The sequence below is a fragment of the Maylandia zebra genome, linkage group LG22, assembly GCF_041146795.1.
Source record: "Maylandia zebra isolate NMK-2024a linkage group LG22, Mzebra_GT3a, whole genome shotgun sequence".
Classification (NCBI taxonomy): Eukaryota; Metazoa; Chordata; class Actinopteri; order Cichliformes; family Cichlidae; genus Maylandia; species Maylandia zebra.
In genome coordinates this window covers 5,520,322-5,534,052 of record NC_135187.1, presented here as the reverse complement: position 1 = coordinate 5,534,052, position 13,731 = coordinate 5,520,322, and the positions used below count along the sequence as shown (strand labels likewise).

The 13,731-nt window shown below is 39.4% G+C and overlaps 1 protein-coding gene across 1 annotated transcript; it reads left to right on the top strand.

The window, feature by feature from the left end:
- The first annotated feature begins 1,024 nt into the window (after positions 1-1,024).
- LOC101464040 (major histocompatibility complex class I-related protein 1) lies at positions 1,025-13,508 on the top strand. Its single transcript, XM_076879447.1, has 5 exons — positions 1,025-1,421; positions 2,232-2,501; positions 3,031-3,309; positions 12,080-12,382; positions 12,692-13,508. The coding sequence occupies exons 1-5, from the start codon at positions 1,376-1,378 to the stop codon at positions 12,721-12,723; spliced, it is 930 nt and encodes a 309-aa protein (XP_076735562.1). The 5' UTR covers positions 1,025-1,375; the 3' UTR covers positions 12,724-13,508.
- The last annotated feature ends 223 nt before the right edge of the window (positions 13,509-13,731 follow it).

Genomic DNA, 13,731 nt, shown 5'->3' with positions numbered 1-13,731 from the left:
TTGACATGCAGACTGGAGAAGCCAGGGATCAAACCACCATCCTTGTGATCAGTAGGTGAGCTGCTCTACCTCCTGAGCTACAGCCACTCAGTGGTAAACAGGAGTAAACTCTCACTAGGTTTTGGATAAAGTGTACACTCACAAACCTGTCAAACCTGCATTTGAAATGTTGGCTACCGTAGCAGTATAGTATTACAACATGGCATTTGGGTCTTCTAACTAAAATAGAAAAATAGGATATATAATATAAACATCTTGATGCATTCTCAATCATCCAGGAAAGTAAATCTCCAAAAGTTGATTCTGTTCATCTGGACGTAGCGTTTTATGGGAGACACGTTTCATCACTCATCCAAGTGACTTCTTCAGTCTCAGCTCACTGCAGGTTTCCCCAATCTTATAAACGGTACAGCACACTGAAGGAACAATGGGCTGGGGGGTCAGTTCCTTAATCTTAATTATGCAGATGAAAAAGAGTATCAGTTAGCTGGCCCAAAGGGTATGATTATAAAATGTAAAATGTAAGACGACAGTATACTATAAACATGACACGTACCATACTCTAATCCTATGAGGACTAAAGCTTCACTAAAAACACATCACACTTATTGAAAGAGGAGGAAAGAATGGTCTCAGTGTGAGCTGGATAATAGAAGATTACAGAAAGACCTGTATAAGTGTATCAGTAAATTTATGCCATATGTACTTTGAATTCAGGTGACTGGACACAGGAATAATGTGTAATTTTCAATTATTCCGTTTTTTTTTTAAATTATTAATCCTGCCTGGACTCTCTTGTAGTGTTGCTAGTTACAGATTTGTCATATAACAACAGCAGCTAAACTCATGCAAACTCCATACCTTCTGTTACTTTCTGCATCTACACGGCTGAGGGGAGCCGAGTATCCATCATTTGACTCCACTGCTGTTCAGAGCCTTTCAGTTCTTTTAGTCCCAACAAGCTTTCTGACATCTTTCTGTCACTTGCTCAGAGATTTGTCCTTACCCATGCCTGCTTGGGGCTTTTTATTTCAGCATAGAGCATTGATAAAAAGTTGGTTGCAAAATGACACGCCATCTCTTAACAGTGAAAAGTCTGTGGGAACTAAAAACAAAGACAGCTTAAAGACGACATGATATAAGTGAAAATAATCTCCCTTTTGCGTTTCTTCTGCCAGCTGTAGGTGGAGCCCACAGCTGGCTGGAAACTGTGGGCCGTCTGAGAGTAAGAGCAAATATAATTGTTTAGTTTGGAGGACTTACTTCATCAGAGAGTTGATCTGGTGGGTGACGGTTTGAATCTAGCACAGTTCCAAGTCAAGTCCATCATATTTTCAAGGTCTGAAAATCCTCGAGCTTTAACCATACAGAAAGGATGAAGTTATTTATGTTGCTTCTCTTCTGCCCTGCTGTATTTGCAGGTAAAAAAACCCCCCATTTAATCAAATCTGTAAACAGCAGCATGTTTGTTTTGCTTTTGTAGGTAGTTCATAGACTCTGTATCAATGCTCATTTAATCAATTTATGAGAATATAAAACAGGACAAATATATATTTTATCATGTGTATGAATTTTACTGGTGTCACAACTCTTTTTCATTACTATCATAAATGATACAGATGAAAAGGTTTGATGTAAAAAGTGTGAAAGAAGTCAGGTTTTCTTATATAAAAGGTTCAAATCAGATTTATCTCATTAAAGTAGTTTTTAAAGATTTAGGCTGATTATTATCAATATTTTTGTAGTTCAGAAAAGGGAAAACTTTTATTTTCTTTACTCACAGAGGTTTATTATTTACCTATCAGCTAGTCAGAGTCCAGTGGAACCAAATATGCCGTAGAGGTGGTTTCACTCAGCAGCCAATCACATTCACATGCCCTCTGATCCCAACAGTCTGTGATATTTGATTGTGAAATGTAAATAAATTGTTTGTATAGTTGCAATTATGTCTTATTCTGAATGAAGCCACTTTAATACTCCAGTTAACTAACAACTTCATCCACATCTTTGTCAAAATATAAATAACATTAAGATTTTCTTCTGTCACATTGTGTCCTTACATGCTCACACACACACACACACACACACACACACACCTACTCACATCACTTTTACTGATTCTCATACGAGAATGCGTTCACCAAATCATACTGAATGCATCACATTTCACACTATATTTGTATGTTTTATTGACTTATATACTAACAATATAAACATTGTTCGCCCCACAGAGAGACACTCACTGAAGTATTTCATCACGGCATCTTCTGGAAACCCAAACATCTCAGAGTTTATGGGTATTGGGATGGTTGATGGCGTCGAGGCGGGTTACTGTGACCTCAGAAACAGGATATTGGAAATAAAACAGGACTGGGCGAAGAAAATAGTAGACAAAGACCCTCGGCAGTTACAGTATTACACTCATGTGTGCTTTGAGAATCTGCCACCTTTCTTCACAGATACAATGTCCACTGTGAAGCAGGATTTCAACCAAACTGGAGGTGTGATATTTTATGTTATTCCTTACACCAGTCAGTACAAATTATACAAATACCTACACAAAAATGATTTAAGTAAATTAATTTTGGTTTTTTTTAATTTTCTAATTAAAGATCTTAAGTCTTAAAAATTTACTTCTCCACTGAATCCAGGAATCATCAAACCTTGTAGATGTGAACATACTTAAAACTGTGATAAAACAATCACTTATAATCACTGTTGTTTGTCCTGCGCTTAACAATTGTATCTTAACAGTTGTTCTGATTCTTATAATTTGTCATCTAGATGTCTACTCCTGGGTTAAATTAGTTTCTGTCTCTTGTCCTTCATCTTTTATTTTTGAGGTATCACATCAAGTTAATTTGTACATGTTACAGCATTTCAGCTATCTTCCTTTAGTCATGCTAATAAAAAGTTGACAGATCAGCTCAGATCTGAGCATAGCTCAAACCTTGAAAAATAGCAGTGATTCACAAAATGAATAATAGTAACAGGTTCATTTTAGTGTGTGTTTTCTTTCTCTTTCTTCAGGTGTCCACTTTTTACAGAGGATAGATGGCTGTGAATGGGATGAAACCACTGGCAAGGTGACCGGACTGACACGTTTTGGGTATGATGGAGAGGACTTTATTGAGCTTGATCTAAAGACACTGACATGGATCGCACTGAAACCAGAGGCTGTCAATACCAAAATAAGATGGGATGCTGAGAGAGCTGACCTGAGAAACGCTCAATACTTTTTCAATGTGGTTTGTCCAACTTGGCTGAAGACAGTTTGGAACACTTCAAGAAGTTCCCTGCAGAGAAAAGGTAAAATTACATGACCCAAAGCATTTTCATGGATGCAGTAGTCTGCAGTGTTTTTGTATTATATGCAGTAGTTTATGTTAAAATATATGTATAAAAATAGTTATCTCTGAAAAAATGTATAGGTTGACTATTACATCCTCAGCCTAGACTTAACAGGATTGTAATTTTCCATTCTTTCAATCCCAAGATTCCCGAACAAAGTTTAAACAACAGTTCTCAAACCTATACTAACAACCAAAAAGCAGGAGAAAAGGGATTTCGTCCAAAGAGGTTCTCATTCCCTTTAGTTGCTAGATTCTGATCATGCTGCCTACACAAACATTTTATTCAACTTTTACAATATTTACTGGCTCACTTTGCCTCCCAAAGAGATATGGAGAGGTAAAGGGGGATGTCATACAGATGCTACAGACAGATGAAAAATAAAAGTAGCAGTAACAAGTAAAGCACAAAGGACATGGAGAGCGCCAGAAGGTCACACAGAAGGTAAAACAGTGTGACACCTGTGAGGCTCAGGGAGAAGACTATATCCACACAGTGTGGAGTGAACGCAGGTGAAACCAGTGAGGGTGTGGCAGACAATCACACAGGAGGGAAACTAGACACAGGTGCAGACAATCAGCGAATCAGAGGTGGGAAGTAAAGCCACAGGAGACAGGCAACCCTACTTTTCACGTTTCCAGACTGCAACTGATTGACTCGACCGACTCTTCCCGTTGTGTCTTACTCCCAGTAGAGATCTCAGGGGAGCAGAAGCAGCAGGCATTTATCAATATAAAAAATCCTTCACTCAAAGCCTCATTTTAATTTGATAACAGCTGAATGTAACATGTGGAACAACTGTATCATAAACAGTTTTATTATAGCACAACCTCAGCTCTATTTCATCATCTCATATGTAACAGAGCTCAGGCCATTTTCACAACTTGACAGTGTGAAAAATTATCATACTGGAGAGGAGAGATGCACAGGTGGGGGGGAAGATAGAGACAGTAAGAGTTGGGAGGATGTGGTGAAGAAGTCAAAGCTGGAATCCCTTCATCTTGTGTTGAGCTTCTAGGGTAATGGAGAAAAACAGGTGGAAAAGGCGACAAAGCTTGCGAGTGTAAGAAAAGTTAAAGTATAAAGAAGTGTGAAAGTTGGAGTGCAGAGAGTGAGTGGGAGTAAGGAGATGGTAACAGGAGTCCCCTTTAGTGTTAACACAGCAGCATTTTGGTTTTGGTGTTGTTACAGGAAAAATGATTCTATGTTTCTTTACCTTCTTTTAAATGTACAAAGATGCCTTTTGTCTGCCCTTTGCCTATGGTTAGATTAGTTTAGAATGATCTTTTTAGACTTTCCCAGCAAAGACATCTTGTTTCTGGGACATATTGTTTTAGATTGTTTTATCTCTCACAGCCTTCTCCCAGCTCTCTGCTGACGAGACTAGCGCCACATATGGAGTTGTTTATTTTATTTGTTTTGTATTTTCTTATCCTGTTCTCACTGTCTTTCCTATAAAAATTACCAAGCCACTGTGCATGGTGTGAGTTGTTCTTAGCAGCTCACCCGTGTACACGTTTGATAAAGAAAGTAACTTTGTCTCATTGTGTCTTTATTTCTCCTGGGTCTTTTACAGAGTTTTCCCCCAACATTTCTTGGTCCTTCGGAGCCGGATCGCCTCCATCGTGTCCCATCTCCGTGACCAGTCCACGTTGCTCGCCTGTCGACAGCTCACATACTAGGTGTGTGATAAAAGACCAAGAGCGTTAAATTCGAGTCTTGGCCAACGTCTTAGAAAGCGACCCACGGTGGTGGGACCCGATCGAGGTGGACCAGACCCGGCGACACTGACCAGGTAGATACAGACACACTGACACAATCTTGCGTAAAAGCGCATTTTGAATTCAGGGAATTTAAAATAGCGGAAGTAGCTCGTCGACTGGTAGCTTTGGAAGCTCGTCGACTGGTAGCGTAGCTCGTCGACTGGTAGCTCTGGGAGCTCGTCGACTGGTAGCTCTGGGAGCTCGTCGACTGGTAGCTCTGGGAGCTCTGGGTAGCTCCCCCAGCTGGGTCTAGGGAGTAAGTAGCTCTGGGAGCTCCCCTTATTATAAGGGTTCCGGTCGCGCGCGTCGAAGCTGTGAATGTGTGTGTGTGTATTGTTTTAATTAATGGAGCAAGCTGAATTTTCACGGTCCAATAAGAGACTGAGCTGCTCCTACTGTGTTTTTCTTTTACTGCTATTCACTGATGTGCTGGTGAGTTGAGAGAACGGTCGAGTTCCGTCTCGTAAAGTTCACACCGCTTTTGGAAATAGTCCGAAAGTAGAAGGGCGTGTGAGCAACCACTCTCGTCTCTAATACCAGTGAAGGTGATAGCAGCTGTATCGTGTATATATTACTTAAACAAAAATAAGTAAATACATAAATAAGATGGGTAATCAAGCAAGTGAAATTAAAACTCACTCCTGCTGACGAGCAGTGGTGAGAAAAGAAAAGTCCAGACGCCGGACAAAAACAGTGTCTGTAAACAGAGATTTAAGAAAACAAAATATAAACAGTCAGAAGAATAGAACTCAACTACCAGTTTAGTAAAACCAGAAGACGAGACACTGTGCAGTTCCCACAACCCTTTTAGAAAGCCATCACTCATTCCTGCAGCCGCATCTGCAGCACCACCCATATCAGGAAGAACTTAATAATCCCTTATTAAGTGAAAACTAGAGATCAAGGTAGTCTGAAGTAGTTTAAAAGGGTTGAAAACAGACCCCACTGAGTAGATATAAATATAAAAAGTACGAAATAAAGATGAACAAAGGGAAAATTACAGTAGAAATTATCTTTAGAGTATTTGAAATTAATAATAGCAAGGATAACAACCTGTAAAGTGATATTAACAATGAAACACAGTTGGCATGATGACCATGCCCAGCATGTATAAAATGAATATAAAGCAAATAATTCACACGAAAATATTTTACTAAAATACATAAGGTATATTAAGGCTGTGTCATTGTTCAGCCAAGGACAGTGTGTGAAAAGGTAACTGTCTCCACCTTGGGAAAAGGATGATTCTGCAGGTCATCTGAAGCCCTTGATGGATACAAAATGAAATATAAATAATATACTATAATAGAACTGCCTGGTCCGCCATGCAACAGAGAGAACAAATGTGACCGCAGATTGGATGAATTCAAAATTATCTGTTTGCTGAATAAGATGATCCTAACTAACAAATTGGCTCAGTAGTAGTATAATGGTACACACTGATAAAATATTATAATATGCTATTGCTGTTATATAAGACAAAGAGGATAATATTAACAATGACATAATATTAATATGAAGAGGCACCTTAATCGGTTATGATGTGAGGTGAATAATTGTTAAGCAGTAGTCTGCATCAAGCTTAAGGTTTGCTGAAACTCAGTGTAATGACATGTGAGATGAAGACAATACGGAGAATAACTAAACTAATGAAGTGCATAGAGGCACTTGACCAGCTTGAAACCTATCATCCTAGAATGACACATTGCTGAGATATAGAGCACACCTATAATGACAACCAATAAGCAAAACCCTGTAGACAACAGCTAAAACTACAGGATTGAGAAGCTGAATTAAATATGTAGACACTGCTAAGCTGATGAGCATGTTCCACATTTTCTTTTCTTTTTATTTATTTGTTTCTTTTAGAGCAGAAGCTGCTGTAACACACCCAAAGAAAGACTCTAGGTCTGACCAACCGTCTCAGTCGTGGGCAAAAAGATGTCAGTCAATAAAATTCTAAAAGATAATTTATTGACAAAAAATATATCAAGAGAAAAGATAAAACAGTCCAGTGTCCCACTTAAGAATTGTATAAAAACACACAGTCCCAAGGCCAGAGCCAGCTATGCCACATAGCCAAGTTGCACTCCACATGTTGCCTTTAACAGGGTTAGAAGTTGTCCTTGGAGACCCACCACCCTGCAAGCATATAGTCAGTGGTCACTCAAGCCTCTGCAACTCTGCTGCCTTTAGGCTGTGGCATATAATAGGCCCTGGACTGCACAGAGAGACAAAACGACACACTTAATATAAAATTCATAGCGCAAAACCAATCCATCCCAATCATATCTGATTTCATCACATTACATACCTGCACAGAGAGACAAAACAAAACAGCAGTGGTTGTAGTGTGGGCTATAAGTAGACCAGTGTATCAGTGCAATCAAGTACACCTGCCTCTAATTAGTCCAACCTCATTCCAGCCATTGGCTCACCAAAAATGTGACACACACAAAACCACTCCCAACCCAGTGAAACTTCACACAATAATATGGAGCTGAATTAACACAGGCACATTAGTCTAGTATGTTACAGGCTGCATGCTATTAAACGCCAACATATGCAGACTTCTGCCTTGTTCGGGTGGCAGCATTTTTTTTTTTTTCTTTTTCTTTTGTGTCCTGACACGTTTATGTTTTTTGTTTTTGTTTGATTATTTTGTTGGTTTTGGAAACGAATTTAAACGAACTTGTGACCATACTTGAGAATCACAGTGACACATAGTGATTAGGCATATGATTGAAAAATGCCTAGGTTTAGAGCTGTGAGCTATGAGCTGTGAGCAATGCAGAGTTAAATATATATATTTGTATAAATGGGAAACAACCCTAACTTGAAAGTTTGAAATGTGTGAGATCCATGCATTGTTTGAAGAACTAGAAATTATCTAAAACTGCCTTAAGTGAAAATGTAGAGTTGCATCTATTCTCCCAAACAAAAAAAACAAAAAACAAAAAAAGGGAGAAGCATTCTGTAACTTAAAAATAAGGCTGACTGTTGACAACAGACTAAAACACTAATTCGCAGGTGGCTATCAGGAACAGAGAGGCGAGCAAAGTCACAAACACCAAGGCCGCAGACAGCCACGCAGAAACAGCAGATAACATAGAGACAACGCCTGCTAGAACCGTGGAGAGGAAGGTCACTTCACACGAGATTGTTGCGCATGTGAAATACACAAAGATAAACAAATAACCATTTATACAGACAGCCAGTATGTTTTCTCTGCTGTGCATCATTTTGCAAAAAATCTGGAAAACCAGAGGAATGATTACACCAATTGGCAAACCAGCATGCCAACCTCTTACAACGCCTACTGACTCTTTCATTACTACAGGCAACAATTTTGCTGACAGAGCAGCAAAATAGGCGGCACAACAGGCAAACATGACATTGATGGCAGTAAACACACATCAGATTCCACTGGATGTGTTGAAAAATGAACAAAAAGCAGCAAGCACAGCAGAGCAGGCAAAATGGCTAAAACACGGTGCAGTTCTGACAAACGACTTAATGATGTGTTATGGCAAGCCAGTGTTGCCAAAATTCCTCCACAAAATGGCGGCATTAGTGACTCATGGCTGTACGCATTTGTCAACGGGGGGACTGACCAGTATTGTCAACTCTCATTTCTACACTGTAAATTCTACACAATACTCTCATTTCTACACTGTAAATTCTACACTGTAAATTTTGAAACCTCAGCAAAACAATTTGTCAGAACATGCATGACGTGTCAAAAATATAATGCTCAGGGTAACCTGCGACCACAAAGAGGCCGTTTTCCAACTCCGCCTCATCCTTTTCACACAATTCATATGGATTTTATTGAACTAAGCGAATGTCAAGGGTCAAAATACGCCCTAGTGGTTATAGACGTGTTCTCAAAGTGGCCGGAAATCTATCCAGTGAAAAAGGCAGATGCAATTTCAGTAGCAAAGTGCCTGTGCAATCACTTCATACCCACATATGGCATCCCAGCTTTGATACGGTCAGACAACGGCACTCATTTTGTAAATGATGTCATCACTAAGGTCTCTGAAGCACTCGGTTTCAGCATAAAGCACCATTGTGCATATCACCCTCAGAGCGCAGGCCTTGTAGAGAGAACTAACGGCACTATAAAACAAAGGCTCAGGAAATGCATGGCAGAAACAGGAAGGCCGTGGCCTGAATGTTTGGGTTTAGTGAAAATGTGGATGCGCTTAACACAAGGCTCCCATAAACTAACTCCATTTGAAATCATTCATGGCAGGCCGTTTCCACTGCCTATTACCAGTCAACCAATAGACAAAGCAATCAGAGAAAACACATTAGCAGAATGGATGTCTAAGCTGTTAGAAAACAAAGAGATCATTGTACATAATCAACAACCTGATGATGTTTCTCCAGTGTCTTGCAGACTAAAGCCCGGTGACTGGGTTCTGATCAAGGTGCTCCAAAGGAAAAACTGGAGCACACCCAGGTGGGAGGGGCCATACCAAGTCCTCCTCACTACACCGACCGCTTGCAAAATTGCGGAACGACCATCCTGGATCCATCAGAGTCACTGCAGGCGAGTCAGTGAAGCCATCTAAACACAGCTGACGGCAGGCTTGCCCGCTTGTTGTGATCTCGCCCGGTGGAGGGGTCAGCTTTCCTGGCCGGGGGGTCTACTCGCGACAGGAGGGTGTGTTCCGTCGTCATGAGGTGGTGGCTCTTATCAACTGCAGCGGCCCTGACCATGGCCGGGCTCCTCACCTTTGCTTCCGTGAGGGACAACAAGTCACGCTATGTGGAGAAAAGGCAGACACTGTATGACAAAGGAAAGTACACCAAGTTTCCCCATGGCTACGCCACTAACTTCTGGTGGCAGTTTATGAACACTACAGCTCACTTGAATAACAAAACTGACTGCTATGCATGTACCCATATGCCCCTATCCTCGCAGACGTCTGGCCTGTGGCCGTACAGCATACCTGAAGATCGCAGTTGGTGCCTGTTGGGCCTGGCAACACATCCAGGCTACTGGAGTGCCGGGAGAGTTTCGCATCTGGGGAGGTGGAGTGAAATTCTTACAGAGCTTGATCCCCGGCATTGGAGTTGCCGAGGTGCGGGATCATGTGGAAATCAACCGATATGCTCTGCTACGACACATCAACTTGACTAAGACCCTGGGAACTGCCTTAGCAGGAGAACAGCAGGCCATCAGAACGATGGTGCTGCAGAACAGACTGACACTAGACCTGCTAACAGCATCACAAGGAGGAGTTTGCAAGCTGATCGGGGAAACATGTTGCACTTTTATCCCTGATGGATACGAAACTGGAGGAGACATTTATGAAGCTTTGCAGAATTTGACCGCTCTGCAAAAATATGTCACTGACCACACACCTGGAGCAGCTACAGCACAAGGCTGGCTTGACTGGCTGTTCAGCGGTTCATGGCTGGCTGCTGTAGCAAAGCCATTTTTTCTTCTAGGTCTCATCATGTTAGCACTGCTCATATTAGTGTTGTGTGTGTTGCCATGCCTAAGAGTAATGATTTCAAAGATGATAACAACTACAAAGACTGCTTATGTTGCCGTGCCTCAAGAAGAACAACATCCCGTTGCAATTCTGTTAGAGGAGAACTTGTACTAACTGCTAATAAATGACGTGGTGATTAAAAATGACTTGTCAAGTGATCACGCACTGATTAAAACATTAGTAGGTTATGCAGGTTTTCATCCTTTTATTTATCTATTTTTTTTTTAAGTTCTCAGTTTTAAACATAAAGTTTTCATTTTAAATATGAAGTTTTCATTATTTTACATATAAAGTTTTCAATTTAAGGTTTGCATCATTTTAAATATAAGGTTTTCATCCTTGTATTTTTTGAAGTTTTCATTTTACATATTAGGTTTTCATCATTTTTTTAAATACAAAGTTTTCATTTTAGTTTTCATCCTTTTATTTTTTGTAGTTTTAGTTTTATTATTTTTTCTTGTTTATTCCACTTGTTATTTCATTTACTATGATTTTCATTTACTATGTTTTTCTTTTTATTATTTTCTTTTGTTTTATTCTTTAGACCAAATGACTGCCATTTCTGCTATGCTGACATTTTGAAAATTTTGGAAATTAAAAAATTGCCTAAGATACTTAATAAATAACCTTCATAGACAATTGTTGTATACATTTAAAATAAGTTAAAACAGGAGGGAATGTTACAGGAAAAATGATTCTATGTTTCTTTACCTTCTTTTAAATGTACAAAGATGCCTTTTGTCTGCCCTTTGCCTATGGTTAGATTAGTTTAGAATGATCTTTTTAGACTTTCCCAGCAAAGACATCTTGTTTCTGGGACATATTGTTTTAGATTGTTTTATCTCTCACAGCCTTCTCCCAGCTCTCTGCTGACGAGACTAGCGCCACATATGGAGTTGTTTATTTTATTTGTTTTGTATTTTCTTATCCTGTTCTCACTGTCTTTCCTATAAAAATTACCAAGCCACTGTGCATGGTGTGAGTTGTTCTTAGCAGCTCACCCGTGTACACGTTTGATAAAGAAAGTAACTTTGTCTCATTGTGTCTTTATTTCTCCTGGGTCTTTTACAGAGTTTTCCCCCAACATTTCTCAAACCAAAATGCTTGAACAGTGGAGGGGAAGGTAGTGCTGCCTACTGAGGATGTGAGACGATGAAGAGGCCGATTTCCCACAGTGGACAACCTTAAACTAATTTCTTTTGTTTTGGTACCTCCCACCAGAGGTCCAAGTGGAGCTGTGGAGCCAGCAGGTGTTTAACAAAATAACACATTTCTGTTTCATAGCCTCAAGTTAAAGTAATGTCAGTTAAATATGACGTGTGGAAATACTGCAAATTGCGTTTTTCCTTAACTGTTCGCATTTCCTTTCCTTACCTGTTTTTCTTTCTCAACTTTCAATACTACTTTCATCCACGTTCACTCACTCTACACAACTTCTATCTTCCTCCTGTCCAGTTCTTCCATCAGTGTCTCTCCTCCAAAAGACTCCCTCCTCTCCAATCAGCTGCCACGCTACAGGTTTCTATCCTGGCAGAGCCGTGATGTTCTGGAGGAAAGATGGGGAGGAGATTCATGAAGATGTTTATCTTGGAGAAATCCTCCCCAACAATGATGAGACCTTCCAGATGAATGCTGACCTGAGCATATTATCAGTCACACCTGAAGACTGGGGAAGGTACGACTGCGTCTTTCAGCTCTCTGGTGGTGAGGACATCATCACAAATCTGAATGAAAGCATTATCAGGACCAACTGGAAAGGTGAGAAAAACATATTTGAGTAATTTAGTTTGTTGATACTGTGGATTGTCTAAAATGTGAGGCTTGAATCTTTCTTCCTGGCTTCGTTTTTCATTATTATTATTACTTTGGGAATAACTGATGGAGATCCAAGCTGGGCTGGAAAATATGTACATTCTTAGAGGCTGTTGATGCTGTTAATATTCTTAAGATTAAGAAAAAAAACTTATATTTTAGTTTGTGAATTAAAAAAAGTTTCACTAATGTTTCATACAAAAGCCATTCCACAAGTGGACTAACTGAAATTGTTTTATTTTTTTAACCCTCCAGCTCCTGTCAGTGTCACTGAACTCTCTGTGTGACTGAATCAACATCACGTAGACAAACACAGCACCCTACAACCGATGATACACCCCTCCAGTTAGACAAGTTTAGGGAACCGAAGATTCATGGTTATTTTATTAGTGATTTTTCTAAATAACAGTTCTTAAATTTCTAGTAATTTTTAATACCATCATATGATCATTCAGTTGTTACTGAAAGAGACAAGTCAGAATCTGTAATATCCATTTCATCCATATTAACAACTTTTAGTAGTTTTCAGTTTGAGTTTCAGTGCTCAGAAACATCGAACTGTCCCGTGTGTCTCCAACACTGCCTGTTCTCCTGTGTGGGTATTAAAAGGTCGCTCTACATTAATTATGTTCTTAAGTGTCAAACCAGAGCCTGACCCACTGCTTTCAGCTGGATCAGCTGGCCAAAGGTTTTTGGCAGTGTCATGCAACACTTTGCTTAAAGTTGTTTTATTTTCCAATAAAATGAATTTATGATTCCCCCACCCCCAATATTTACCAAAATGTTATGAGTGTATATCTGTGTCACGAGTGTGTATCTCAATAATGATATGCAGATGAGATGCAATTATGCCCCTTCTGGCTGCCTTGATAATTATTTTATTCAACTTAATGTCAAATATGACGGCCTCGCAATCATTTTCAAAATTTAGTGATAATCATCAGCCAGAAAACTCAAAGCATAAAAATGTGACAGAAATCAGGGATTTTTGGGGGGGATACTGTCCTGTGTTTTGTTGCTCACATAAAAATGGTTTTCAGTCATTTTTCATTAAAATACAAATAAATAAAAATGATAAATCTCTTAACTACTGTATTTGTTTTCTTTATTGACTTTTTTTTAAAGCGCTATTAAAATGTTTTTAGAAGCATTAAGGGCTAAACTGCAAATACACAACCTTATTAATTTTTGTTCAATTTTCTAAAAAAGTAAAAAAGACAGAAAGATGTTTATCATCGTAGAGAAATGAACGCCCCTGATATATTTTTAAGAAAAAAAATTGTCTCAATTAAAAA

Bases quoted from the DNA above. Each gene is read 5' to 3' on its own strand.
- LOC101464040 (XM_076879447.1), top strand. From the start codon at position 1,376: ATGAAGTTATTTATGTTGCTTCTCTTCTGCCCTGCTGTATTTGCAG. The intron at 3,310-12,079 runs GTAAAATTACAT...CCTCCTGTCCAG, and splicing joins AAGTTCCCTGCAGAGAAAAG to TTCTTCCATCAGTGTCTCTC. The intron at 12,383-12,691 runs GTGAGAAAAACA...TTAACCCTCCAG, and splicing joins TATCAGGACCAACTGGAAAG to CTCCTGTCAGTGTCACTGAA.